The sequence below is a fragment of the Taeniopygia guttata genome, chromosome 23, assembly GCF_048771995.1.
Source record: "Taeniopygia guttata chromosome 23, bTaeGut7.mat, whole genome shotgun sequence".
NCBI lineage: Eukaryota > Metazoa > Chordata > Aves > Passeriformes > Estrildidae > Taeniopygia > Taeniopygia guttata.
Window position 1 is genome coordinate 624,805 of NC_133048.1, and position 27,972 is coordinate 652,776.

General features: G+C 53.1%; 1 protein-coding gene across 1 annotated transcript; it reads left to right on the plus strand.

Moving 5' to 3' along the window:
• The first annotated feature begins 839 nt into the window (after nt 1–839).
• Nucleotides 840–27,972, plus strand: EPHA10 (EPH receptor A10). The gene is made up of 17 exons (XM_030290391.4): nt 840–1,015; nt 2,056–2,120; nt 3,337–4,006; nt 10,915–11,070; nt 12,756–13,097; nt 17,707–17,831; nt 19,314–19,476; nt 20,479–20,587; nt 20,679–20,734; nt 21,482–21,607; nt 22,932–23,117; nt 23,792–23,853; nt 23,940–24,143; nt 24,652–24,801; nt 24,942–25,135; nt 25,209–25,373; nt 26,158–27,972. The coding sequence occupies exons 1-17, from the start codon at nt 883–885 to the stop codon at nt 26,270–26,272; spliced, it is 3,021 nt and encodes a 1,006-aa protein (XP_030146251.4). The 5' UTR covers nt 840–882; the 3' UTR covers nt 26,273–27,972.

Sequence of the window (27,972 nt, forward strand, 5' to 3'; positions counted from 1 at the left end):
CTTCCCTGCTCTGTAAGATGATGGAGGGAGGGTTTTGGTGGTATGAACTCGTGCCCCAGTCAGCGTGGCTGTTCCTGGTCCCACCAGGAGCCCCTGGGCTGCGTGTGCAGGGCAGGAGGGGCTCCAGGGCTGCTGCACTGATCCACACTGAGCTGTCCTGGATGGGAGGAAGGGAAGAACCCAAGTCCGGTGACGGAGCCCGGTGGGAGAACCCGAGACCGGTGGGAGAACCCGAGACCGGAGGGAGAACCCAAGCCCGGTGACCGAGCCCGGTGGCAGAACCCGAGCCCGGTGAGGGAACCCGAGCCCGGTGACCGAGCCCAGTGACCGAGCCCGGTGGCAGAACCCGAGCCCGGTGAGCCAGCCCGGTGAAGGAGCCCGGTGGCAGAACCCGAGCCCGGTGAGCCAGCCCGGTGACGAAGCCCGGTGGGAGAACCCGAGCCCGGTGGGGGAACCCGAGCCCGAAGAACGAGCCCGGTGACCGAGCCCGGTGGCAGAACCCGAGCCCGAAGAACGAGCCCGGTGACCGAGCCCGGTGGCAGAACCCGAGCCCGGTGGGAGAACCCGAGCCCGGTGACCGAGCCCGGTGGCGGAACCCGAGCCCGGTGACCGAGCCCGGTGGCAGAACCCGGTGGGGGAACCCGAGCCCGGAGGGAGAACCCAAGCCCGGTGACCGAGCCCGGTGACCGAGCCCGGTGACCGAGCCCGGCGGCAGAACCCGATCCCCCAGCGCAGCCCCGCCCCTCAGCCGGCTCCAGCCCGCCTGCCCTGGCCCCGCCCCTCCCGCCCCGCCCCTGCCGCCCATTGGCTGCGCGGGCCGAGGCCCCGCCCCGGCGGCGGCGGTTGGCGCGGCGGCGGCGCGGGGCGCGGAGTCGCGGCGCCATGGAGACGGCGCTGCCGGTGCTGCCGGTGCTGCCGGTGCTGCCGGTGCTGCCGGCGCTGCCGGTGCTGCTGCTGCTGCTGCCGCCGCTGCTGCCCGTGCTGCCCGTGCTGCCCCGCGCCGCCGCCGAGCAGGGTGAGCTGGGCAAGGCGGCGGCGCCTCCCGGTGCTCCGGCGCCTCCCGGTTCTTCGCCGCTCCCGCGCCGTGTCCCCGGTGCTCCGTCACCGCCGTGTCCCCCGTGCCCGGCTGCCTCGGCGCGTGGTGTGGCCGCATCGGCCCCGACTTTTGTTGCCCGCGGCGGGTCGGGCTGCGCGTTGCGGTACCGGGAGCGGTCGCTCCGGGGCTGGCCGGACGGGTTGTGCGGCGGATGTGCCGCCGCTGTCCGGGGCGCGGAGATCTGCCGGAGGAGCGGGAGAGAACGGACGGGTTGAGTGACAGGGTCAGCCCGGGGTGTCCCGGTCCCCGCGATCACCGGAGGCACGACAGCGCTCTGGCAGTACCGTGACAGGGAGACGGTTCGAGCCCCGGGGTCCGTGTTCGCGGAGATTGCGCTGCCACGGACGGACCCCACCGGTCCCGGAGGCGAGAAGAGTGTCTCGGAGCATCCCGGAGCGCTGCGGGCGGAACGGTGCCCAGGGATGCGCCCGCCGGGGATGCGCCGCCGCGCCCCTTGTTCCCGGTGTCTGAACCAGTCGGGAGCTGTGGCTGTTTGCTGGCTGTGGAAGGATGGTGAAGCTGTGAACTGAGGGAAATAGCTCTTCCCGTCAAAGGCAGAATTGGCTGGTTTGTGGAAAAAGGGTGTCGTTTGCCAGGGAAATCCCTCTTTCAAAGCAGCTGCTGGTGCCTTTCAGTTCCAGCATCCGCACGCTGTGGGCATGGTACAGTGGCAGTGCTGTCTGTGGTGTCCGAGGAACCGTCCCCTGGGGTTGCAAATCGTTAGGGCATTGATCAGGCACCTGCGAGGTTGTTCTGGGTGTGCAGTGACAGCTTCGTGGCGCTTGGTGCTCACACGGTGATGCCATGGCTGGTGCAACCGGGGTGGGAGCTGCTCTCGGGAGACCTGGCACAGCACGGCACTAAGCTTCCAAATGCATGGACTCGGTGGGTTTTCCCAGCATTTTTTTACCAGCATTTCCTGTGTCGGTGGTTTTCCTAACCTGCTGTCTTCCCTGCAGTTGTCCTGCTGGACTCCAAGGAATCGCAGGCAGAGCTGGGCTGGACCTCACACCCATCGAACGGGGTAAGCTCGGGGGTGGGACTGTCCCTCTGCGCCACTGGAGAGGGTGAAAAGGTCTGTCAGCTTTTGGTGCTCAGCAGCATTTGAAGTCCTGCTTTATGAGAGCTTTTGCTTCCCTCGGAGCTGGGGTGGGGCTGGCAGCCACAGGACCTCCTCATTCAAGGTTGATGGGTAGCTTGGTATGATCAGTGCCAGGAGCCCAGGGAGCAGAGCGAGGTCCCTCCTCAGAAGGGGTTTTACACTGCTGAAACAAGCCAATAAACACTGGCTAGTTAAGGCTTTGTGTTGTGGTTCTCACGCCAGCATGAGCACCAAGGGCCAGTCAAGCCCTCACGATCTGAGGGCTGTGGCTGGGGAGGTCACTGGGAGCTGTGTCCTGTAACATTCATTTCATCAGCTCCCGGCTTTGCTGCTGCTGTTGGTCTAAAGGCGCTTTCAGTAAGCTTGGAGTTGTGCTCCTTGCAGCTTTGGGTTCCTTTTCCTGAATGGAAACAAAGCGTTCAGAGGGAAGAGCGATAGGTTCTGGAGTCATCTGTGTGCCACAGCTGTTTGCAGAAGAAACTTTGTTCTGGGTCTGTTTTGACCGTTTTGCATAAATTTACCCCCAGAAAGAACTGCTTTGGGAAATTGCCAGGTCGTCGTTCAGGCTGCGAGGGTTGAATCATCATTTCACTGATCAGAATCTCTGCTGATAGCTTTGGGGAAACACTGTTTCACTTTCAGTTGGCGAATTTGTCCTGTTGTAGCTAAAACTTCTCCTGGCAGAGAAGCTGCTGCTGTTTATAAAGGCGTTTTAGATCCTCGTGTGGTGGTGTGACTGCTGTCACATCTCCCTAGAGATGGATTTCTTGGAAATCTTGGATTTCTTTTGGTGGCCTAACTCCATCCAGGGTTACACTCTGTGGATGCACCTTCCCAGGGACAGAAAATCTGAGGAGTGCATGGGAGATGAAGGCTCTGGCTCCTCAGCAGATGATGTGTCCAGAATCAGGCTTTGTTTTCCAAGATCTGCTGCCAGTGCTGCCTTTCTGGTTGCATTTTCACATTTGCACCTCTGCAGAGAGCTCAGGTGTTAGGTGGTCCAGGAACAGCTGGTGGGTTTGGTGGGCTGAGGACTTCCAGCATAATGGCATGTAGTGGGGAGGCTTGTGGTAGTGACATTGATGCTGGTGGTGTGAATGTGCTGGGGCAGCTCCCGAGCTTTGTGTTTTGTCCCCAGTGGGAAGAGATCAGCGGCGTGGATGAAACCTACAGACCCATACGCACCTACCAGGTCTGCAACGTCATGGAGCCCAACCAGAACAACTGGCTGCAGACGGGCTGGATCGCCAGGCGTGACGGCCAGAGGATCTTCATTGAGCTGAAATTCACCCTGAGGGACTGCAACAGCATCCCTGGGGTGACGAGCACGTGCAAGGAGACTTTCAACTTGTACTACGTGGAGTCGGACTCCGACCTGGGCCGGAGCGTGCGTGAGAGCAGGCACACCAAGATCGACACCATCGCCGCTGACGAGAGCTTCACACAGGGAGACCTGGGCGAGCGCAAGATGAAGCTGAACACAGAGCTGAGGGAGATTGGGCACCTGAGCAAGAGAGGCTTCCACCTGGGCTTCCAGGACGTGGGCGCCTGCGTGGCGCTGGTCTCCGTGCGGGTTTATTACAAGAAGTGTCTCAGCACCGTGCAGAACTTGGCCATGTTCCCAGACACGGTGGCAGAGACGGCCTTTGTGACGCTGGTGGAAGTGAAGGGCACTTGTGTTGCCCATGCTGAGGTGGATGTGGATAACCCCCCTCGGATGCACTGCAGCGCTGAGGGCGAGTGGCTGGTCCCCATAGGGAAATGCATGTGCAGCCCTGGCTTTGAGGAGAAGGACGGGGGATGCAGAGGTAAAAGTGGCCATCGGTGGCCTGGCAGCTTTTGCCTGTGTCAGTCCATGCTGCTGCCAGACTCCTCTGGTGCCTGAGCGCAGTTTGGGCAAGAGGAATTGTCTTGTGCCAGCAATATGTTTGTTTGGGTGGTGGCAGTTCCCCAGTGAACCACCAGAGGTTTGTTTGGAGGGTGGCAGTTGGAGCTGTTCTGCAGCATGGTGCTGGCTGGGGAGACGTGTCTGAGCTCTGGATGCTGTCAGGCATTCCCACAGCTTTATCTGCAATGTTAAAATTACTCTAGAACATTAATATCCCTATTGATACGCTTTGGACATGGTTTATTAATTTGGTGACTTTACAGCTCACAAGGTTATGTTTAAGGGCAGTTGCAAAAATGGATGCACCCTCTGCATCCCACTAACAAACCTGGGGTTCTGACCACTTCCATCTTGCTTTCAAAGGCAGGTGAGAGCCAGGTGTGGGATGCTGGCTGTCTGCTCTTCCTCAGAGTGTGGAGCCTCTGAATGGAGAGAGTTGCTGGGCTAATGCCACCCCCAGGCACATTCTTGCCAGCTGGGACCTGGGAGAGGGGCTGTGCTCTTCAGTAAAACACGTCTGAAAAGAACCTTTGATACCCATGCCTTTGCTGCCTTGGATCTCTCCCTTTTCACCTCAAAAACAGACCGAGAGGAAAACAGCTAAATAAATCCCAGGCAGGTGGAGTTCCCCCACACTGGAGGCAGGTGGTGCAGTAGGAGAGTGATCTTCCTGCCCTTCAGGAGCACCTCCAGGCTTTTCACTGTGCTGATGGTGCTGCCTCCTCCAGGTGGTGAGATGCCCTTCCCAGTGCTCTGGGCAGTGGTTTCTCCTTAAGAAGACCTTATTAAAGCTATCAAATTGAAATCTCAGTGCTGTTGATTGCTTCAGTGGCTGCATGGCAGCTTGCCATGCTTTCCACATCTGTTTGGAGTGGGGATTTACATAGTGAGTCCCAGAAGGCTTTTGCTAATGTTTCAGGTTTCTCTGTGTTGAGTTTAAATAATTCATATTCTCCGAGGAAAAATATTTGAAGTAATTTAATGGACATAATTAAGTTTCTCTCCCCTCTCACAGAAAGCAGGTCATTAGTCATTCTCTGTGGAGCAGCGTCTGATGTCGGGTCAAATACCAGAAAATAGTTTTTAAGGGTTGAAAGTTTTGGGTTTGTTTGCAGCCCTGCATTAGCATAGTGCTAAGTGAATAGCTTTAGAAGATTTCTGATGAAAGCTGCCGGGGCTGTGGAAATTCTTCAGTGATGACAAAAGCCCTTGAGCTGGAGGCAGGTGGGTGCTTTGGGAGTTTGGGGGTGTTAAACCAACCAGGTGATGGCACAACACACCTGGCTCCACCACCGTGGTCCTGTGCTGGTGACTTTGGAGGGCTCAGAGGGTGTGAGTCCTGCTGGCCCATGAAACTTCTTAGCCACAGTCTCTGTTGCAGCTCTTGTGGGCCTGAGAGGTCTGGGTGGTGGACTGGGGGTGGTGGGGGCTTTGCTGCTGCTGGTGCCTGTGGGGTGGCATGGGGGTCAGGGTGGAGGTGGCAGTAGCACTGCGGTGGTGGCAAGCAGCAGGACCGTGGTGGTGGCATCAGGACCGTGGTGGTGGCATCAGGACCGTGGTGGTGGCAGCAGGACTGTAGTGGTGGCAGGAGGACTGTGGTGGTGGCATCAGCACTGTGGTGGTGGTGACAGTGCAGGATGCAGGAGATGAACTGGTGAAGGAGTTTAACCTTGGTGGCATAGCTGGTGTCCCTGTGATCATGATTTAAATACTGAAAACATCCAAGGGAAGGTTTGTGTCCTCACTCTGAAATTAGGAGAGATGACAAAAAGGCCAATAGGTTTTCTGACTCTGCTAATTCTGGCTGCAGGAAAGCTGAGTCTTTCCATGTCCATCCTCCTGTCCTGCACCACTGCTCCAGAGGCACCCCAGCACTCCTGACAAGTTCCTGATGAATTGTTTTGGTGTTCGGTGGAGTGCAGCCATCTCTGGGGTGGGACTGCACAGCTTTAGTGTCTGTTTAACATCCACTCATGAAGAAGAGGAGAGTTTGTCACTGAAAATGCCCTCAGACTGCTTGTCTTGTCTGATGTATCTCTGTAGCCAGATGCTGCTCTGTGCTTAGTCTGACCATAAAACCCATTCCCAGAGGATGCATGGCAGGCAATTGGGCAGTCCTGTGCTCTGGGGATGAGCCCTTGCCCATCCCTGTTTTATTTTCACTTGGCTTCTCAGCTTTGATGTCTTTTTTGGCAATAATTTTGTCAGGTGTGAGCTGTAGCCCCTTTGTGCTGTTTGTTTTGTGCTGTGTAGCAATAGCTTTTGTGTAAATTAAGCCAGGATGTGGGGGATCTGCCTGACATTTTCGTTCAAAATTGCCTCCTTCTGCTTCATCTTTTCTATCCAATCTCTAGTAATATCTGCAAGGAGAATTTCAACAAAGCTCAAGGTTAATATTTACCAGCCAGATTTGCTGCAAATAAGACAACTTAAACCAGACATTGCATGAACATGATGGAGGCCAGTTACCAAAAATAGCTGCCAGCCACTCTTCTTTGACAGAAACGTAAATTTGTGCTCTGGCAAAGTCTCCCCCTCAGTTCATTTTCCTCCTCTTCTGACAGCACTGGCAGGAGCCAGCTCTGCCCTGCTGCTGTGTCCCATGCTCTGCTGCCCCTCACCAGCACCTGGAGCCCTGCTTGGTCCGGTCAGTTATGGTCTAATTAGTGTCCCTGTCCCTTGTCTGCATGGGAATGACATCACTGGAAACAGTTTTAGAGCTGAGATACTTTCTAGTGCTTTGTCAGGATTTTTAAATGACCTTTTAAAGAGATGAGTGTTGCTGCTTTTCTGGGGAGCAAAACCTCGCACAGGAGGTGGCTTCAGTCACAGCCTAGTCCACAGGTGCTGTTTGAAATGGGGAATAACAGAAATTCTCCCTCCTTGTCTGCATCATTGGATGGATTTTTGAGCAGCATGTTGAATTCAACCTGCTATGGACAAGACACAAGGAAGATTTATTTGTATCTCTCTTAGGGAGAAAATGGAGGTTTAGGGTGGGAGTGGGATGTGGGGTGATTAAGATGCTCTTCTGTCCATTGGATATGTCCCACCACAGCATTGTGTCACTGCAGTGTCCTTAGGTGGAAAAGAAATAGTTCAATTGGAAGTTAGAGAAATTTAAAATAATAAATTACAATATTTTGTCATTTACTGCTAAGATACCTCCTGAAGCCTGAGGTCTCCTTTTCTGTTTAAATACAAAAAAGATGAATCCAAATGTACAGCACTTGGAGCTTTTGATTTGTTTCATCTTTTATACATTAGCTTACAAACCTGTAAGTGCTCCTGGAGTGTACTTTATCTGCTGACTGATGCTGGAGGATTATGCATACGTTTATTTTTCCTCCTGGGGCTCTGCAAGTTGCACAAAGCACCAGGTTTTGCTTTCATCACGGATGCAGCCACAGGCGTGCAACAGCCAGGCCCTGTGCTTGCTGCTGTGTGGAATTGGAGGAAATTCCAGAGGAATTCTGGAGCTGGGCACATTGAGGGGGGTTGTGAGGTGGGATCAGCCAGGTGTTGGATGCTGCTGCCCACCAGCCACACGTGGAACAGCCATGTAAAATGAGCTCTCTTTCCAGTCTGTCTGCAGTAATGCCCATCCTTGGAGGTGTTCATCGTTTGGGATTGCACGTTACATTGCTGCTCACAGTGTGCCTGAAATAATGATGGCTTTGGAAGTCGTGACAGATCCAGACACAAATCGCTCCATGACATTTAATTTCAGAGCAAGCTGCTCTGACAATTACAAGCATCACAAGTTGCTTGCAGAATTCCTGTGAGGTTAAGGTCATGGATATCTGGATGCTGGATGAACGTGTTGGAGGGGCTGTTGAAATCCAGAGGGGACGTGTCTTGCCCACAGCTGAGGGGTTTGTGTGAGCTAAAATGCTCAGCAGGGTGCTGGAGAGGCAGGTCAGCCAGTCCTTCACCAGGAACTGCTTGGTGGATGCATTAGGGAGCTGAGAGAGACAACAGTGGATTGCACTTGGCTCAGAGGATGTGCCTGCTTCAGCGTGTCCTTGAGGAACATTCTGGCATAAATAGCAATGAGGTTCTGTCACTCCTGGCTTGATTCATCAAATGCACTCTGTTAGATATTTCAAGACTGTCTTACTTCTGGACTAAATCACTAAATTTAATTTTGGCTTTTAGGAGTTCGTTGTTGGGGATGCACAAGGATCTTGCCCTTGGACACTGGTTTTCATTTTAGTACTCCACAAATTATTTAACAAGGACAAAAATTACAGAGTAGCATTGTCTAGAGGTGTCAGAATTGCTGGCAATGTGTTGGACCATAGGCTGCTTGTTGAAAACCAGTTATTAAAAACCTCCAAACTGTGTGGAAGGGAAAGTGCTTTTGGATTCTCTGGGGTGGTGCAGCCCAACGTTCCCACCCTGGCAGAGATGGAGCCGAGGTGAGAAGAGTCTGACTCGGTGCCTGCATTGATTGCTCCTCGTGCTGACTGTCCCTCTCACACTGGCACAGGGATTGCACACGGCTGCTGTCCCTTCTCTGCCTGCACTATTGATCACAGCTGGTGCAGTAAGACAAGGTGAGATCTCAAACTCAGTGTGGAGGGGGCAGGAGCCTCTCTGCTACCCAAGGACATTTTCCAGCGAGGCTCTTTGGCCACCTCAGTGCCCCACTGAAACTCTGTTGTGTCAGTGATTTACACAAGGTGCCCTGCCTGGTTTGGGCAGCGTGTCCTTGTCCATGGGCACTGCCTGGCAGCATCTGTCCCTCCTTGGGGCTGCTGCCCCCTCCTTCCCCCTGTGCTGCCCTGAGGCACTTTGCAGCACTGATGAAATGTTTGGAACATGATAAACAGTGCCTTGATAATGGGGTTTAGACAGATGGAGTAGGGCTGTGCCAGCCTGGTCCAGTGAGGGGTCAGCAGGAGCAAGAGCTCCTGTGAGAGATGCTTTGTGAACAACAGGGGCGAGACTGCAGGTTTGAGGGCTGGATGCAAGCCTAAGAGCTGGAGGGGGCCCAGTGCTCCCAGTCTGCCCTTTGCTGGGAGGGTTTGGGATGGTCGGGCTGCTGGAGTGCCTCAGCCTGGGGTGCTGTCCTGGTTCTTGCTGTGGCACCTCCAGTGCTGGCTGCCTGTTTCCTCAGCTGCAGCTTTCCTAAAGAGCATTTTTATGAATGTCTTGTTCAAGAGAAAAGTAACTCACATTTAAGCAGATGAACTTTGTCAGATACAATTCCATGACCAAAACTGGAAAGGAACTGATTTTGGAAGACAACTGGGTAGTAGTGTTAATTATAAATGCCTGTATAGGCATTTTGAGTGAGGCTGCAGCTGTTATTAATTCATGCTGGCACACACAGTGCTGCTGCTGGGAGGGCTTCACTGGGAAGGGAAATGGAAAGCTGTCCTGTGCCACTGGAGTAGCAAACCATGCATTTTCTAGGTCTGCATCCTCAGGTGCCCCTGCTTTCCCCATGGCACAGGCTGGGAATGAGAGAGGACGTTGCTCTCTCTCAAAGACACCCGCTCCTGACTGAGGAGCTGTGTCAGATGAGGTGGTAAGAGAAACCTTTCCCAAGGTTACTTCATGCTGGGTATTCAGCCAACCCGCCTCACAAGTCAGTGCAGCTGATTCTGCTGCTGGTCTGGCAGTGTGCAAAGTGTTACCTTGAGGGGAATGTGCTGTTTCTGTCAGTGACAGGGATCAGGCACACTTGAGGAGCTTCTGTGGTCAGCGGTGGTGGAGCTGGAGAGAGCAGTTGATCCATCTGACCCATCTGACTCGGGACTCTGGGACAATGAAATTCAATTTTATTGCTTAATAATTTAGTTGTGGGAGCACCAGAGGACCAGAACAGGATAGAAAGCAGTGTACAAAAAAAGTGAATTTCATTCTATAAATTGATGACCTGATCCCCCATGAGCTGTCACATACCCACTGCAGAAATAAGCACTGTGAAATGACAGGGACACCTAAACCAGCTGGAGACCAAGAAAAACACTCGTAGGATGAGGTGGAAGAGGGTGGGAGTTTGTCTGAAAAAAGAAACAGAGACACACATATGATGCATCACATGTGTTGGGCACTTTTGTTCTTCTCAAGGGCAAGTTTTGGACAGACAAGGAAAAAAATTAGCAAGTAAAGCCCATGGCTCCTTGTGGGACACACTCATATGGGGTTGTGGTGCCTGCTCCCGGGACATGCAATCTGGGGCATTTTGTGTCATTATTAGTGACAGACACTTCTGTAAACTCACTTCTGGCTGTTAGAAAACAGGGTGGACTAGTCTGAAAGACACTTCTAATTGGAAATGTTCGGTTTCCTGCGATGAGATGTCAGATTTGTGTGACAGGCACATCTGAGGGATGGGGGTCTGGGTTTAGTGCTTGGATCCCATCATGTTTGTAAACAGGATTGATTTTCCTGTTGTGTCTGATGCCCTGTGTGGTGGTCAATGCTGCCTAACTAAAGGAAAAAGCACACTCTGTCTCCATTCTATGAATATGCTACTAGTTCTGCTTTGGTTTCTCAGCTCTAAAGAAGGAAATATAAGTTTTGGGGGTAATTTTAACATTTGCTATTTTTTCCTGATTTATCCAGCACCCTAGATAAGGAGTGACATTTACTATCAAAGTCAGTCAGAGCTACAGAACCCAAATGGGTAGAACCAAGGGACATCTTTCATGCCAGGATCATGCAGGTGGCTCAGGGAAAGCAGCTTAGAGGGTGGTGTCTGCTGGCCAGGGGCAGCAAAGGAGGTTCCAGGAAACAGGGAAATAAATGCAGTCATCAGACATGTCCCAGTTTGTCCTGTGCTGCTCTCTCCTTAACAGCCTCTCTCTCTTTCAGCTTGCCTGCCGGGGTTTTACAAGCTCTCCCTCCGCCTCCCTCTCTGTTCTCCATGCCCTGAGCACAGCTTCACGCACGAGGAAGCCTCCACGTTCTGTTTGTGCCAGACGAATTACTCCAGGTCTCCTTCAGACCCGCCATCTGCCTCCTGCACACGTAGGTCTGGCTGGAGCCCCGCAGCGAGGCAGCAGCCCAGGCTCTGTCTGTCCTGAGCAGAGCCAGGCAGTGCCCAGGCTGTCCCTGCCTGCTCTGTGTGTCACCTCGGCTTTGTGCTGGGGTGCTGCTGCACTGGGGAGGGGATGTCTCGGTGTTGGGATGACCCCAAGAGTGTAAAATCCTCGTTTCCCAGCCCGTGCAGCCAAAGAAGTCTGGATGCATAAGGTTGGCTTCTTGAGGTTGTTTATTTTTCCTTATCTATAACATTCTGTCTCTGACCTGCTGAGCTCTGTCTAGCAAGGAGGCCATGGCATTCTGTCTGCCCTCAGGGCGGTGTTTGCATTTTATACCAAAAACTACCTGTACTATGTCTACAATAACGTGCCAAAATCTATCACTTATGTTAGACAGTGTGTCTCTGCCTTAAACCAATAGCAAAGTGTCACCATCACACCAAGACATGGAGAGCAAGAAGAAGGAGAAGTAGGCCAAAACACGTCCAAATCCCTCCATCTTGTCCCCCTGAATCCCATTCTGAAAAGCCCCAAAATTCTACTTTTTCACCCTGTGTTAATTCAACTACCACACTACTCAAACCATTGTGGCGTGTAATTCCTCACACAAAATTGACAGCTTTCCACAGGCTAAAATCGAAGCCACAGGTGGTTTTGACTTCATGCCAAGGTCTCTGAGCCCCTGCCGGGGTCTGGAGAGAGCCAGGGCAGCCAGAGGGGTGTGCTGGGTTCTGACAGATGTGACCCACGGGGAGAAGGGAGCATGGGAGCAGCTCAGTGCCCCCCTCTGCAGAGCCTCTGGAGGGGACTGGGGTGGCCCCTGTGCCCCAGCAGAGCTGGACAGGAGGAGCTGCAGGAGTCTGGCTGTTCCTTGCACTGTCACTCCACACTTCATTCCAGCTGATTTCTGCCACAGGGGTGGGGACTGAAGGAAAGCAGGATGGGAAGTGCCTCAGTGTGGTGGAAAAATCCCTCCTCCAACCCGAGCTTCCAAAGAAAGTCTCAGCAGTCTCTTGTTGTCCGGTCTCAAGGCAGTTTATTGTTAAGTTATCTAAAAGATTTTCTTCTGGGGCTGCTGTGGTTTGCTCACAGCTCAGGCAGAGGCACACACACACCCTGACATCCTCTCTGACTCCCGACTGCTTCTTCTCTCCCTGCCCAGGGCTGTGCTGTCTTTTATATGGTACATTACGTGTTACATGGTTACAGTTTTTCCCCAATGCCCATTACCTATATTAAATGGTGCTTTTCTACTCTAAACCAATCTGTGAGTGCCAACATCACCAAGAACATGGAGGTGAGGAAGAAGAAAGAGGAGAAACAGGACTGGCCTACATTCCTCCATCTTAAAACCTCTGACTCCCATGTACAAAGTAAAACCCCCCCTGTACAGGATTTAAAACCCCCTTGTACAATACTAAAAAATTCTTCCCTCTACTTTGTAACTACTTCTACTATAATATCTAAATTTTTGTGACTTCTTGTTCTTCCTGCAAGGTTGGTAAATCATTCCGTGCTCACACCCAAAATCACAGCTGTTTCCAGCTGCCTGCCAGGGTCTCAAATGCTTCTGACCTGGACCCAGAACATCCAAAACTGTCTGAGGGACATTTTGAGTCCCAAAACTATAGCAACACCAACGCCTGCTCACGGACACTGTGTCGCCTGCAGGTCCCCCGTCTGCGCCGAGGGACCTGGTGTACAGCCTGCGGCAGTCGTCCCTGGTGCTGCAGTGGAGTGCCCCGGCCGACGCGGGCGGCCGCAGCGACCTGACCTACAGCCTGTGGTGCGGCCGCTGCCCGGCGGTGCCCGCGGGCCGCTGCCAGCACTGCGGCAGCAGCGTGGGCTTCGTGCCGCAGCAGACGGGGCTGGTGGAGCGCACGGTCACCCTGGTGAACCTCCTGCCTCACGTCAACTACACCATCCGCGTGCTGGCCCTCAACGGCGTCTCGGCCCTCAGCCCGCTGGCCGGACAGCAGTACGCCGAGGTCACCGTGTCCACCGGCCACGCGGGTACGTGCCACGCACGGGCAGGGCACGGCAGCTCTGGGGTGTTGGGGGGTGCTGGGTCAGCTCTGGGGTGTGCTGGGTCAGCTCTGGGGTGTGCTGGGTCAGCTCTGGGGTGTGCTTCATCAGCTCTGGGGTGTAGGGGTGTGCTGGGTCAGCTCTGGGGTGTAGGGGTGTGCTGGGTCAGCTCTGGGGTGTGCTGGGTCAGCTCTGGGGTGTTGGGGTGTGCTATGTCAGCTTTGGGGTGTTGGGGTGTGCTGTGTCAGCTCTGGGGTGTGCTTCATCAGCTCTGGGGTGTTGGGGTGTGCTGTGTCAGCTCTGGGGTGTGCTGTGTCAGCTCTGGGGTGTAGGGGTGTGCTGTGTCAGCTCTGGGGTGTGCTTTATCAGCTCTGGGGTGTTGGGGTGTGCTTCATCAGCTCTGGGGTGTAGGGGTGTGCTGTCTCATCTCTGGGGTGTAGGGGTCTGCTTTGTCATCTCACGGGTATAGGGACTGTGCTTTCTCAGCTCTGGGGTGTGCTGTCTCATCTGTGGCGTGTAGGGGTGTGCTCTGCATCCAGGGTTTTGGTGGCTTTGCTGCTGGGAAACAGTCTGCAGGTGGTGTGGTCACCGTCCTGGGGCTGGGCGGTTCCTGCTCGGTTTGTTCTGGGAGCACAAATGTATTTGTCCTGGTGCTTGGGTGTGGCAGAGGGGCAGATGAATACTGGCCCATGGCACTCTCAGAGGGTTCAGTTGGTGCTGTTGGGATGCAAGGAGTGAGCATGCTGATACCTGAACTTTGAAGGGAGAAGTCTGTTCTGTGATCAGGCTGCAGTTTGAGTTTACAAATCATAAAAAAAAAAAACAACCTCTTTGATGAAGCAACATTTCCAGCCCATTCATCAAAAAACGCTCCTTAAAACAGATAATTCAAATGTTGGCTATCCTTCAGAAACAAAAAAATTGATTTCCTCTCTTTATGCTGCGCTGGTCTGTGACACAATTCTTACTGTAATTGTCCCCTTCTGTTTCCAGTTTGGCATTTCTGTTCCCTCGGGTAAGGGAAGTGAGTGCCCGTGCCTGTGGACAGATCCCTGAGCAGAGGGGTTGGCTGAGGAGTCCCTCCTCAGCTGTTGTCTGTGCCAAAGGACAGTCAGGTCCCTCCTCTGCTGCTGGCTATGCTGAAGGACAGGCAGCTCTGCCTTGTCATGTCCTTGTCCGTTCCTCTGTGGTTACACTATTAATTTGCATGAAAACCCTTTCCCAAGCCACAGTTAATGGAAACAGATGATCCTCAGGTACCTCTTGGCAGGAAGTGGCCCAACAATTTCATCTGAAGAGATTAAACTTTGATCTTGTTATAAATAATTTTCCCACCGCTTGATCAAATGTTTTTGAGCACGTTGTTGCTGTCTCTTCCCTCATACCATAATCCCTGTGGCTCCTTTGGGGGATGCTGTGCTGCAGACTGCTCCTCAGCAGAGGTGTCATTCCTCATTAGGATCTTTGCTGTTCAAGGATGGATTTAGCTCTGGGAAGGTCTTCTGCCTCCTGAGCTCAGGCCAGGGGGACAGAGAGCAGGCTGGGGTGAGGTGAGCTTAGATCTGATCACAAGGCTTTCCTCCAGCCTGGTGGAGGCAGAGGCACCGGTGCTCTGGAGGTCCCACCTTGCCTGGGCCCCCAGGTCTGGGCTGGGCCAGCTGTGGGCAGTGAGTGCCCTGTTCTCCTAGGGAGCAAAGCAGCAAGTCAGTGATGCCAGCCCATGCCTTGGCAGATAAGAGCAGCTTTTCCCCTGGGGAAGGGGGAAATCTCAGCCCCTTACTCAATACCGTGTACTCCTGGGGGAACTGAAATGCACATCAAGAATGGGATAATTAATCCTGTAATCTGTTCAAAACCAATGCCTCTTGTTGAGCTGTCAAGTCTCCAGATGCAGATGGTGGCTCAGAATTACCCAAGCAGCTGAGGCTCGGGAGTTTCTTGGACCACTGAGAGTTTTTATTGCTGAGGGTGTCCCCTCCCGGGCAGTGCCAGGCCAGGGCTGCCCTGTCAGCAGTGCCCTGCTTCCTCTTGCCTTTGCACCGTGTGCAAGGGGTAGCAGCGATGGTTAACCCATGCCCACCAAAGAAGGGGAGAAGGTTGTCTCCTGGGGGAGTGGCTGCAGAGCTGGGCTGGTCTGTAAGACCCCACTGCGAGGAGGGGACCCTGCGTGGGCAGGACACGGAGCCACAGCTGGCAGGGACAGCGTGGGGAGCTGCTCCTGGGAGCAAATGGCTTCTTGGGGTCCTGACTCTGCAGCCCCTTGTCACTGGAGCCCGCCACAGAAGTGCTGGATGGGGCCAGAGGTCAGGAGGAAGGAGATTTGGGGATGCCTTCTGTGGTGGCTGCCAGGCTGAGCTCTCAGAAGGTGCTTGCAGCAGCAGGGGAGCTCTGTCTGCTGATAAGAGGAAAAATTAAACAAGAAACAAGACTCTATTTAGCTGTCAGATCCTGCTCCTCTAATCCAGCTCTGAGTGCAGCTCTGTGCTGGCCTTCCCCTCCAGCAGTCACCAGAGGGAATTGTCCATCGTTCCTCGTAATTGCAGTGAAAAGAAGAGATGCAATTTAGTCTGCAGGTGGCAAAATTAATACTGTGTTTTTTCTAATCTGTCCCCAGCATGGGACTAAATAAAGGTGTTTGAGGAGTGAGGGGAGCTGTTTGCCTGCAGGAGTGGAGCTGCATTAGCCATGTAAATGTGCACTCCAGGCCACTGTCATTTGTATTCCCGGCAGGAATACAAGGCTCCTGCCTTAAAGAGCTTTTAAATCTGCTGCTGATTAATAATGCAACCCGTGCCAGAATGCATCCCCCTTCCTGAGGCTGGAGAAGGAGCTTGAGCTGGATTTGGTCCCTCCAAAGTAGATTTGCCTGGGGATGCCCAGGGCTGATCAGTCACCGTGGGCAGTGGGGCTCCAGGATGAGCTGGCTCTGGGGCAAATGTCTGAGCTCCTGGGGTCTTTGCCCTGAAAGGGCTGCTTGCCCTGGTGGGGCAGCTCCTCTGCTTTGCAAAGGAGATTTCCGAGGCGTGTTCTGTGTTGGGGTGTTAGGAGCTGGTGAGGGAGGGCAGAGGTGGCTCTGTCTGGCACGAGCAGGGGTGTTTGGGGTCCCTTGCTGAGTGCAGCTGTTGGATGCAGCGAGTTGTTCTGGGCAGGGACACGGTGCCACGTGTAGTTTTATGCCTGTTCTGCTGCTACGCTGGTTAATCAACAGGAGAAAACCCACATACAGAGGAATGGAGTTCAGAAAATCAGGCAGAGTGGTGAATAATTTAATGTTTGCTTTTTTGAATAGAGGCAATGATAGAAGAGCTTAAAATATTGATGGGAAACACTTTTTTTTTTCACAGTGTGAAATGCTTTATAGCCCGTGTGATTTTCTTTAATGTTTTTTAAACATGTTTGAGGCTGGCACCTGCTTTTCTGTCATGTACCATGGGCTCTGCTCTAAAGCACATGCCAGAGTGAGTAGGATTTTTCCTGATGACTTTGTTAGCAGTCAGGACCACGCATTCAGGTCTCTCCAGTCCATTTCCAGGATTCAGAGATACAGGAGGGCAGCTGTGTGATATTTTATTGATGGGGATCATACAACAACACAGTAAGGAGCACTTAGCTTATCCTTCCAGGAGCAGGACCCCAGGCAGGTGTTGGGGGATAATGTTTGACTCTGTCCCACACCCTGGGGTGGGTCACAGCAGAGGGAGCTGTGTGTGGGCACAAGAGTCCCTTTGATTCTTCTCACAGGAAGCCAAAGTGACTTGGAATCAAGGAGAAAATCACCATGAATAAAACACCATGAGGGCTTTTTACTTCAGCAGAGATTAATGAGCTAAGTAATAAATACAAAATTTCACAGATACTTCGGTTTATTTTCTAGGGTCTTGTTCCTCTCCACAGGAGTCTTGGTGGGACAGAGACAGGTCCAGCAAATGTCCTGATTTGATGGGAAGCAGGACAAGTGGAAAGAGTCAATGTCCCTGTGCAGCTTTTGCTGTGCCTGGGGGCTATGACCTGCTGCCTGCATAGGCTGGAGACCTGTTTGGAGCCAATCCTGGTTAAAATGGGAATATTGGCAAGTGCACCTTGCAGTGGATGAACTAAATGGATGCACACATGTCAGGGAGGGAGTTTGTGCTGACCAGAAATACACAGGCAGCTCCTGAGGCACAGCCTGCTCTCAGAGCAGAGGTCATGCTCCCAGCACTCCAGCTGCATGGGGTAGATCTGGTGTGAGGTGGTTCAGGAGGCCTTGCTATATCCAGCCCTCCTGATCAAAGACTGTGTTTTGCCTTTCCCAGACATCCTCAGCAGGGTTCAGAGGCCAGGACACGAGGCCACCCTCAGCAGCACTAAGGGTGGAGGGTGCTGCTGGGATTTTTGCTGGTTTTCCTTTGGAGTGTTTCAGGCTGCCCATGGATTACAGAGCTGTTGTGTTTTACCATCTTCTCCCATTGCATGGTCACCAGCTCAGAGCCCTTCCAGTCCTGACTCAGAGAGAGGGGACTGGTGTCTGCAGGAGCCACACTCTGCAGCTGTTTCAGGACAAGGCTTTGCAGGAGCAGCCCCTCAGTCACCGCCTGTTTCCTCTCTGCATTTTCAGTGCCAACTCCCGTCACCGACATCCGCACAGATAAAGTGGAGCAGAAGAGTGTCTCGCTGTCCTGGCAGGAGCCAGGCTTCCTGACTGCCAATGGCACCGAGTACGAGGTCAAGTACTTCGAGAAGGTAGGCTCCAGGCACTGCCATGGGCTCTGCTCGTGCCCTGCTGGCTCTGTGTCCTGGCCTTGCTCCCCTCAGGGGTGCCCATCCATCTGTGACTGCAGCTAGGCAGGCACGGAGACACCACAGTGGGTTCCTGCATCCTGCAGGAGGTGGTCTCTGTACTCCCAGCCTGCTCTCTAGGAGACTGTTGGACCTTGTGGTCTGCACTGGTTTAGCACTGAGAGCCACAAACCTGGGACTGTGGATGGCTCTTCTACATGGCAGGGGACACAGCAAATATTTTTCTGGCAGCTCCTTGATTTTAAAAATTGCTGCTGTTTGACAGGTGCAGTAGGTTGGGAATTTTAGGAGAAAAATACCAGTGGGCAGAGCAGGAACAAGGCTCTAAATCAAAATGAATGCAGTTTATGACACAGTTCTGCAAATTACCTTATCTGCGTGTGCTCAGGCTCGTTATGGAGCTGATGGCGTGTCAGGCACACTGTGCAGGTGACATGTCAGCATTCTGTATTTAGAAACAAGCTACCGTGGAGCTGATTCATATTAATGTGATTTCCAGCATCTGATAGATTTGAGAGGAGGGATCTGTGGAGGAGGGCAAATGCTGCAGCCCGAGACGTTAATTCCTGTGCAAATGGGCTGCAGGAACATGATACCTGGGGTATGAAATGAGGAACCTTCCTCCTTGAGTAGAGAATTTAAATTCAGTTTAGCAGTTACTCACTGAAATGAGGCTCTTGATGCTGACATGGATATCAACTTAGTTCCTAATCTCTGCTTTTAAAGCTTTTGTTTTTAGATTCAAAGGGGAAAACTTATCAAATGGAAGCACATTTGGTAGTGATGTGAGCAGTGCAGCGAGTGGCTGCTGCTCATGCCCATGCCAGGCTGTGGGGCTGGGACAGTCCTGTGCCAATCTGTGGGGCTGGGACAGTGCCTGTGCCAGTCTGTGGGGCTGGGACAGTCCTGTGCCAATCTGTGGGGCTGGGACAGTCCTGTGCCAATCTGTGGGGCTGGGACAGTGCCTGTGCTGGACAAGGGGGCTGGGACACTGCCTGTGCCAATCTGTGGGGCTGGGACAGTCCTGTGCTGAGCTGTGGGGCTGGAGCACCCCTCGGGGCTCCGCTGCCCTTTCCCAATCCACACAGGTTTGCTGCAGCACCCCAGCAGCCTCAGCAGGGAGCAGGGAAGGGCTGGCTGGTGCCCCAGCTGAGCCTGCACAGGGGGAGGTTTCCATGAGGGGTGTCCCCACCACCTCATCTTCTGCCTTCATGTCTTCACGGCACCATCCACCTCCAGCTGCCATTCCCTGTGACCTTCCCATGTAATTTCTGTCGGTCTGACATCCAGTGAATGTGTTGTTTCTTTTGGAGCTCTTTGGACAGGCTGTCCTGGCGGGCCCAGAGCTGAGCATACACTGTGCCATGCTGGCTCTGTGGCACAGCTGTCAGCCCAGCTCCATCTCAGTATCTCATTATCTCACAGGATCAGAGAGATCAAAGTTACTCAACCGTGAAAACCACATCCACAGCCGTGACGGTCAATAACCTGAAGCCTGGTACCCTCTACATTTTCCAAATCCGAACATCTTCCTCCCCAGACTATGGGAACTACAATCCTGGCATTGAAGTGGAGACCTTGGCAGAGTGTAAGTGCAGCAGGGCTCTGAGCTGAGCTCTGGGGATGCTCCCAGCTCCTGCCCCTGGTTTCATGGAGCAGCACCTCTTCCTCTGCTTCTGCTTCTCCGGGTCTAAGGGCCACTGCTGTCCAGGAATTTGCTTTTCCCTGCATTTTCCCATTCCGTTTTGATGAGGTTGGTCCTGCTGTCTCTTCTCAGTGAAGAGTCAATGAGGGCAGTTGCTCTCTGGCTCCTTTCTCATGAGGAGGCTGGGACAGTCTCTGCTCTTTGGCTGAAATTGCCCAAAAACCTGCTTAGCTCGTGACTGCTCCCAGCCTCCTGCTGCTGCCCTGGCTCAGGGGGTACTTGGCTTACCTACTCCTTGGCTGGCTCAGGGCAGCCAGCAACACTGTTATCTGCTGAGACTTCTCCTTTCAAATTCCCATTCATAACTGTGGTCCAAAAGCATCTTATTTCACTAAAAGAGAAGCTGGAGGGATGTTGGGCTTCGGCACAATCCCCCACGCTGGCTGGAAGAGCAAGGCTGAGCTGGCTGGCTCAGAACAGCTCCCACAGATTGTGTTTAACAGGGCTTTAAATTGCCTTCATTTGCCACACAGAAGACATTTCAGAATTAATTGAAGCCAATAAAATTTTTATAGGAAATGTAGCTATCTAATACCCCTGTTTGCAAAAACAGGAGGAAAAGGGATTAGTGTGATGAAAGAAAACTATTTGTAAGGCCATAAATTTTGATATGCTCCTCTGATAAATAGGATTCTTCCTCAGCTCTGATTACCAAAACCAGGAGCAGTGCTGGGTTGCTCTGCTGTGCTGCCTGCAGTGGGACTGATCCCACCAGCCTGGCCTCTTAAAGCTGAACCAGAGCAGGAATTGTTGTGAGGATGGTGAAAAGCTCCCCCAGCTCTTCTGGAGGACACAGGCTGGCCATGGGAGCAGTCACCAAGGCAGCTCCTCTCCTCAAACCTGCCCCACAGCACGCTGATGAGTGGCTCTGCTCCCCTCCTGCAGTGACAGTGGCCTCCAGAGAGCAGAAACCCGTCCTGATCATCGCAGTGGTGGCCACCGTGGGGCTGACGGTGCTGGTGTCCGTGCTGGTCGGCGTGGTGGTCTGGAGGAGGTGAGCAGGGCCAGGCATAGTCCAGAGGGGTTGGACCTGGGCTAAGGAGCTACTGCCCGGGTGCTGGTGTGCATCTTCCTTGTCTTTGCAGGCAGTGTGGGTACAGCAAAGCCAGCCAGGATGGGGACGAGGAGCTGTACTTCCACTGTAAGTGGTGCCCAGCTGTCACAGCCGGTGTAACTGTGGGGATCCCTGTACTCATCACGGTTAATAACGCACCAAAGCAGCCCTGAGCCCTCACTTTTGAAGTGCTGTCATGCTGTGTTATCCCAGAGCAGGGGCCAGCACAGCAGGGCTCTCTGAGCACCGTGGGGTGACAGCTCCACGTGCCAATGTCTGTCCTGGCTGCCTGTGGGCCACTGCGTGCCAGAGGAAATGGGGACACTCGCAGCTTACATGGGGTGTATAAATTATTGTCAGCTGCTCATGAACACGGGCAAACTGCCTTGTTTTCTGGGGCGACTCTGGGTTTTTGAGCAGCAGTAATTTTACAGACCACAGTTGTCAGAGGGAATTCAGATGTCGGGACTGATGAGTTTATTTGATTCCTGGCACAAGCCCATGCTTTTCTGTTCCCCAAAGCACCTCAGAAGTAGAAGAACCTGCCTTGACCATTTCACTTAGCTTTGGAGGGTGGGAGCTTCACTGGAGCAAAGGGGCTGCTCTCCTTTACCCAGGGGTTGTGGCAGTGGAGCAGAGCAGCTGGATTCACTCAATCCCAAAAAAAGATATCTTAGAAACCTTAGAAATAAGTCTTTTGCTCTGCTTATACAAAGGTGGCACGTTGGTTCTGCCACAGACAGGAGATGGATGAGCTGGGATAGTGTTTCCCAGGATGGGTGGGTGGAAGTTCTGCCGAGCCCCTCTCACCTGCCCTTTCTGCCTTCCCTGCAGTTAAAATACCAACCAGGAGGACTTACATTGACCCCAGCACCTGTGAAGACCCCATGCAGGCTGTGCACCTCTTTGCCAAGGAACTGGACAATGCCAGCATCAAAATTGAGAGGATTATCAGGACAGGCAAGTCCCACGGGGTGGTGGCTGTGCCGTGGGCTGTGCTGGCGTGCTCCCCTGTCACTGGGCCATGACATTGCTGCAGTCCTGGGGCACCCACCTGCAGCAGAGGATGGCAGTGGGGCTGAGGACTTTATCCAGAAGCTTTGTTCCACATTCCTGGTGTTTTCCTGAGGCACTGAACACAGCCAAGCAAACGCCACACAGACCAGAAAGCATCAGCAATTATCTGCATCTGGGCAGTTTGACAGCAGCATGAAAACGATTTATAAATACGTGAACCTAATGATTTATCGATTTTCATCAACTTCACTGCCTAAAACTTAAAAGCAAATTAAAACCCCTGACTGGACCCTAGAGCCTTAATGGCTACTGTGTGGGAAACGTGATCATTCTTTGTCATTTGCTATCCTAAAGATAAATTCAGCTGTAGCAGCAGCAGAGGTGGAGGAAGGGAGGAGGAAGGGCTTTGCCTGCAGCTGAAGGACGGTGTTGAAGGGGAGAGGACACTGAAGAGGGGACGAGGTTTCCTCTGAACTGCAGAGTGGAGCAGCTCAGAGGAGCCCCGTGTACCTTTAATGAGCAAACTGGTGTTTGAAAAATCAAGAAAGAAATTAGTAATGAAGACATTTAAATCTAAGGAATTCGGGAGTGTGTTTGTCTCACTGCTGACCCAACAATAACCTGATTTCCAAATCAATAAAGCTGCTCATAGCTACACGCTTTTTGCTGTAAAGCCAATATTGGCTTTTCGTGTTGGGAATTCCGCAGCTCCTGTTGTGGAGTGCACAGCTGTGCAGTGGGATGTTCTTCCTCAAGGATTGCAGGAACCCTCCCTCACAGCCCTGCTGTGTCCAGCTCTGCAGGATGCAAACCAGGAGGCAGAACCACCCAGGCCCAGAGCCTGACCTCAGTGACAGGGGTCACTCCTCCTCTCATGGGCTAAAACACAATATACACTGAGCAGAGCATGGAGAGAGCTGCTGAGAGGCTCTGGAGATGGCTGAAGGTCAGCAGAGGAGTGGCATGGTGCTCAGGATGGCCTGGTGTGAGCGGCAGCAATCCTGCCACGGATCTCTTTAACCCATTTCTCTGCTGCATAGGTGTCTGGGGAGATGCTGCTTGGTGTGAGTGGCCATGGATCTCTTTAACCCATTTCTCTGCTGTGCAGGGGTCTGGGGAGATGCTGACTGGTATGAATGGCAGAAGTCCTGCCTGGTGTGAGTGGCCTGATCTCTTTAACCCATTTCTCTGCTGTGCAGGAGTCTGGAGAGATGCTGCTTGGTGTGAGTGGCCACGGATCTCTTTAACCCATTTCTCTGCTGTGCAGGAGAGTTCGGGGAGCTGTGCCGGGGGTGCCTGAAGCTGCCCAGCAAGCGGGAGCTGCCGGTGGCCATCCAGACGCTGCGGGCAGGCTGCTCTGAGAAGCAGCAGCGCTCCTTCCTGGCCGAGGCCTGCACCATGGGCCAGTTTGACCACTCCAATGTCATCCGCCTGGAGGGGGTCATCACCAGAGGTAGGTGGGTCCCAGGAGGCTCCTCTGCAGGAATGGGCTTAAACTGCTGCATTGGAGAGGTCACCTGGGGCTGGAGGTGCAGCTGGCTACCTGAGTGCAGCTGTTCCCACGTGGGTTTGCAGTCTGGTGATTAATAAAAAGCTTCCAGCCAGGTTAATAAATGCAGCTAGTGGGACTGGCTTAGCAGCCAAGCACGTGGGCTCTTAACAAAAGTCAATTGAAGCGAGATTCTGTCAGTAAAACAGATGAGACTGACTGCTGCAGCTCCCTCCCATGAGGTGTGTGTGCAGAACCAGGCTATGGGTGTGACAGTTGAATGGATATTCATCTGAATCCAAAGAAACCAGAGCATGTGAGCTGATTCTAACTAGGCTTTTTATTAGGAAAGGAAGTATTCTGGCTGAGCTGGTTGCTTTTGCTTTCACTGGGCTGTGCTGTCCTTTGTGATGTGCTTCAGAGTCCTGCTGAAAAGAGCTTCTGATCCTGGAATCCATTCCTAGCTGGGAATGGCAGGGAAGCCTTGGTCCTAGTGCTCGTTATAACCTGGCTGAGATAACGTCCTTATCTCCCCCAAAAGCCAGGCAGTGCAGGGGTTGGCAGCTGGATTTGTAACCCTGCAGAGTCTGAGTGACGGTGGCACTGACACCGTGCTGCTTGTCCGTCTGTCTGTGCAGGGAGCACCATGATGATAGTGATGGAGTACATGGGGAACGGCCTGCTGGACTCCTTTCTCAGAGTGAGTATGGGGTGTCTGCCCAGCTTGGACTCCCCTGGCCGTGTTCCCACGGCTGCCCTTTGGTTTCTCCTGCTCTGCTTCCACAGAAACACGAGGGGCAGCTCACAGGCACGCAGCTGATCTGCATGCTGCAGGGCATCGCCTCTGGCATGGCGTACTTGGCAGAGATGGGCTACGTACACAAAAGCCTGGCTGCCCACAAGGTCCTCGTGAGCAGCAGCCTGGCATGCAAGATCACGGGGTTCAGGCGGCCGCAGGAAGACAAGATGGAAACCATCTTCTCCACCATGGTGAGCTGCATTTCCACATTCTTTGTCAACACTTTTCCTAGGCTCCCATTTCCTTCTTCAAGTATGAACAGGGACTCTGCACCTTAGGCTTCTTTCTCAGGTAGAAATCCAGTGTGTTTGGTCAGGGACCTGCATAGCACCACGCCTGCTCCAGCCACAGCCTCGCTGCACAAATCAGGGCAGAGGGACTCGTGTTTGTACAGCTGTGAGGTGGTTTCCCTTAAATATTAGTGTACAGAATGCCATCAGCTCTTCCTGAGGACATTCTCCTCTCCCATTAATATTTCAGGACTCACACTGTAGCATACAGTTGCAGTGACATTTGAAACAAATTGAGGAAAAAGTTTTCTCTTAGTACTAAATGTGCTCATGGCACACGGGTTTGCTTGGTGTCCACCCTGTGATGCCAGGCAGGGCACAATGAACAGTGACTGGCCACCCATGACTGGCCAGCATTGGCCACATCCTTCTGGACAAGTAAATCACTCCTGCCCTTCTGCCTGTGCAGCGTGGGAAGAGCCTGGTGCTGTGGTCAGCCCCTGAGGCCGTCCAGTATCACCACTTCAGTCCTGCCAGCGACGTGTGGAGCTTCGGGATCGTCATGTGGGAAGTCATGTCCTACGGCGAGAGACCCTACTGGGACATGTCCCACCAGGATGTGAGTGCCCTGCAGCTGGATGATGGTGCAGCCATTGCTGAAGGAGTGGCTGTGAGGAGGGAGGCTCGCCCCAGGGGTTCACCCCAGGGTTTGCCTCCAGTTTGCCTCCAGCACCTGAGCCCAGCCCCTGTGTCCTGCAGGTGATGAAGGCTGTGGAGGATGGGTTCCGCCTGCCCGCCCCGGCCAACTGCCAGCCACCCCTCCACCAGCTGATGCTCAGCTGCTGGCAGAAGGAGCGCAGCCAGCGCCCCAAGTTCTCGCAGATCCACAACGCCTTGAGCAAGCTGCTGCAGAGCCTGGAGCCCCCGGAGTGCCCCAGCTCCACGTGCCCCAGGTTTCCACACCTGCCCGTCCCTCCTCGGCCCTGCCGTGCCCCACTCCCTCTTCACCACCCTCTCTGTTGGCAGGTCCCACGGCACGTCCCTCCCCCTCTCCAAGAGAGCCTTCTCGGCCTTCCCGTCCTTCAGCTCCGTGGCTGAGTGGCTGGAAGCCATAGAAATGGGCAGATACAAGGACAACTTCACTGCTGCGGGCTACTGCTGCCTGGAGTCGGTGGCCAGGATGACAGCCCAGTAAGTGACCCCTTCTCCTGGCTGTAACCTTGTGTTGTGGGTGCAGTGAGAGCAATGTTTCCTACCCCTGCCAGAGAGCAGAGCCACATCCAATGTGATTTACTGGTAACTGTGGTGCTGCAGCCCTGCACACTCTGCTCCAGCCCAAAGGGGCTCTGGGGAAAGGGGGCTCCATATGGCTCAGACAGGGAACCCCAAAGTGCAGCTCTGCTCCCAAGGACGGGCTCAGCACTTGGCAGGTGCTGGTCATACAGGGGATTTTTAAAATAAAACCTTCGTTGCATGGTGCTGGTGAAAGCAGCTGCCACAGCACCCAGCTGGCATCACCAGCAGGTCTGGGTTTTGGGGAGAGCAAAGGAGGAGCCAGTGCTGCTCCTCTTGCCCCTCAGCAGCCCCAGACATGAAATCCATCATCTTCCCACAGGCTGGTGGGCTCAGAGCTGTCCCATGCCTGGTGTGCTGCGGGCTCCTGTTAGCCTGAGATGCCTGGTCAGTGTCAGTAAAGCCAATATTGGCTTTTCGTGTTGGGAATTCCGCAGCTCCTGTTGTGGAGCGCACGGCTGTGCAGTGGGATGTTCTTCCTCAAGGATTGCAGGAACTCTCCCTCACAGCCCTGCTGTGTCCAGCTCTGTAGGAAGCAAACCAGGAGGCAGAACCACCCAGGCCCAGAGTGTCAGTTCTGCTTTGGCTGGGACAAAAGGTTGGGGATTTCTCACTTGTGCACGCCTGGAACCGCGGTGGTCAGGGCCGGTGTGTCCTGGCTGACGTGAGGCTCGTTTTGCAGAGACATCCTCAGCCTGGGGATCACGCTGGCAGAGCACCAGGAGACCCTCCTGAGCGGGATCCAGAGCCTGCGGGCGCAGGTGATCCGGATGCACGGCCGGGGCGTGCAGGTGTGAGGCCGTGTCCCTGCTCCCAAGGAGCGGCCTGCTGGCCCCGAGCACCCCACCTTGGAGCCCCCAGGCGGGCTGGGAAATGCTGTGTGCTGCCACACTCACGGCAGGAGAGCAGGGCTTCTGTCCCCTGTGTCGGCAGCCCAGCGTTCCTGGGTGGACGAGGCTCTCCCAGCACTGTTTTGTAAGATGAGTCAAACTGTACTGATGCCATTTCATGTGGTAGGTGAGTTCACAGGGTGGGATGGACCTTTTTGCACTGTCTTGATCCAGAGCCAACACTTCTGTATCCAGTATCCTGCTGGTGAATCTGTCGCTGTCGAGGCAGGACGGGAATGAGAAGACTCTGACTCAGAAGCTGCTGAGAGTAAAACTCTGGTTTATTCAAAATGCACCGCTCTTATACAGAGCTTGATGAGGACCAACTCCATTGGTCCTGAAGTGAAAACATCCTACACCATTGGTGCAAAGTGATAGAACTTAACTATAAACAATATGAAAAACAAGAGAGATAAAGCATTATTTACATTCTTCTCCAGCTCTTTCCCAGGCTTCTGCCTGGCTAGAAACTCTCAGTTCCTTTCTTTGACTGAATCTGAGTCCCACAGAATCCACGGGGACTTTTATACAGCCTGACAGATCTCAGCAACCCCACAAGGAGTTTTTATTGCTTTTAAATTTAGAGAGCAGCTCTCACCCAGTGCCCAACTCCTGGAAGGTGACTTTCCCCATCTGTGCTGAAGGAAACTCTTTCCCAGTTGCATCCCTTCTGCTCTATGAGCTACTTCACTGAGTATTGACACCTCAGCTGGTGAACAAACCCAAATATTCTCCAGTAAAGCACAGAGGAAATGGTGCTGGCTGCATCCATGCAATCCAGGGCACACCTAAAATTAGTTTTGTAGGCATGGTGCTGCCTGCCTGTCATTACTGGCAGCTCCCAGAGCTGCAGCCTGATCCCTGAGAAGACATAAATAACATCTTAGTAATACAGCTTTCCTGGTCCCTCCTACAAGGAAGGAGAGGAAAGGGAAGCCCCCCATGGAAGCAGCCTTCTAGCCCAGGTTTTTGCAAGAATAAACACTTTTAATTGAGCTCCTCACCAACACAACAAAATCTGTAGTTTAAGCTATTGATTGTTGTTATGATATTAAAATTAACTTGCATCCTCTCAGCGTCTCTCCTTGGGGAAGTAGTATAATTAAATTAATCAGCATTGCTGTTTTGGAGCTGCAAGGGAAGTGCCTCAAAATGACCCTGATCTCTTCCCATCCAGCCTCTGGCATCTCATCAGGCTCTTGCCTTCTCCACGGGCTGGGAGAGCCCCAGTCCTGTTGGAGCAGCATCTGCAACGCTCCTTCGCAAGAAACCAAATGGGAATCAAGGTGGTTCATCTCCAGATGCTTTTATATTCATTAGCCACATCTTAAGTACTGTAAATACACACTTGAGAAGTCAATATATATTTTTATAAGCTTGAGATAAATGTAATATAATATTATAAGGGACTCTGTGTGCATCTCATGTTTGAACTATAGTCAGACATCTCCAGGGAATCTCAGTTGGTTTGGAATATTTATTAATAATCATAATAATAATTATTATAAATGCCAATAAAATCTATGGACATTTTTTTAAATTTTGTATTTATTGAATCATGTTGAAGCTGGCAATAAAGACCTATCTAAATACCTGAGTAAAACCAA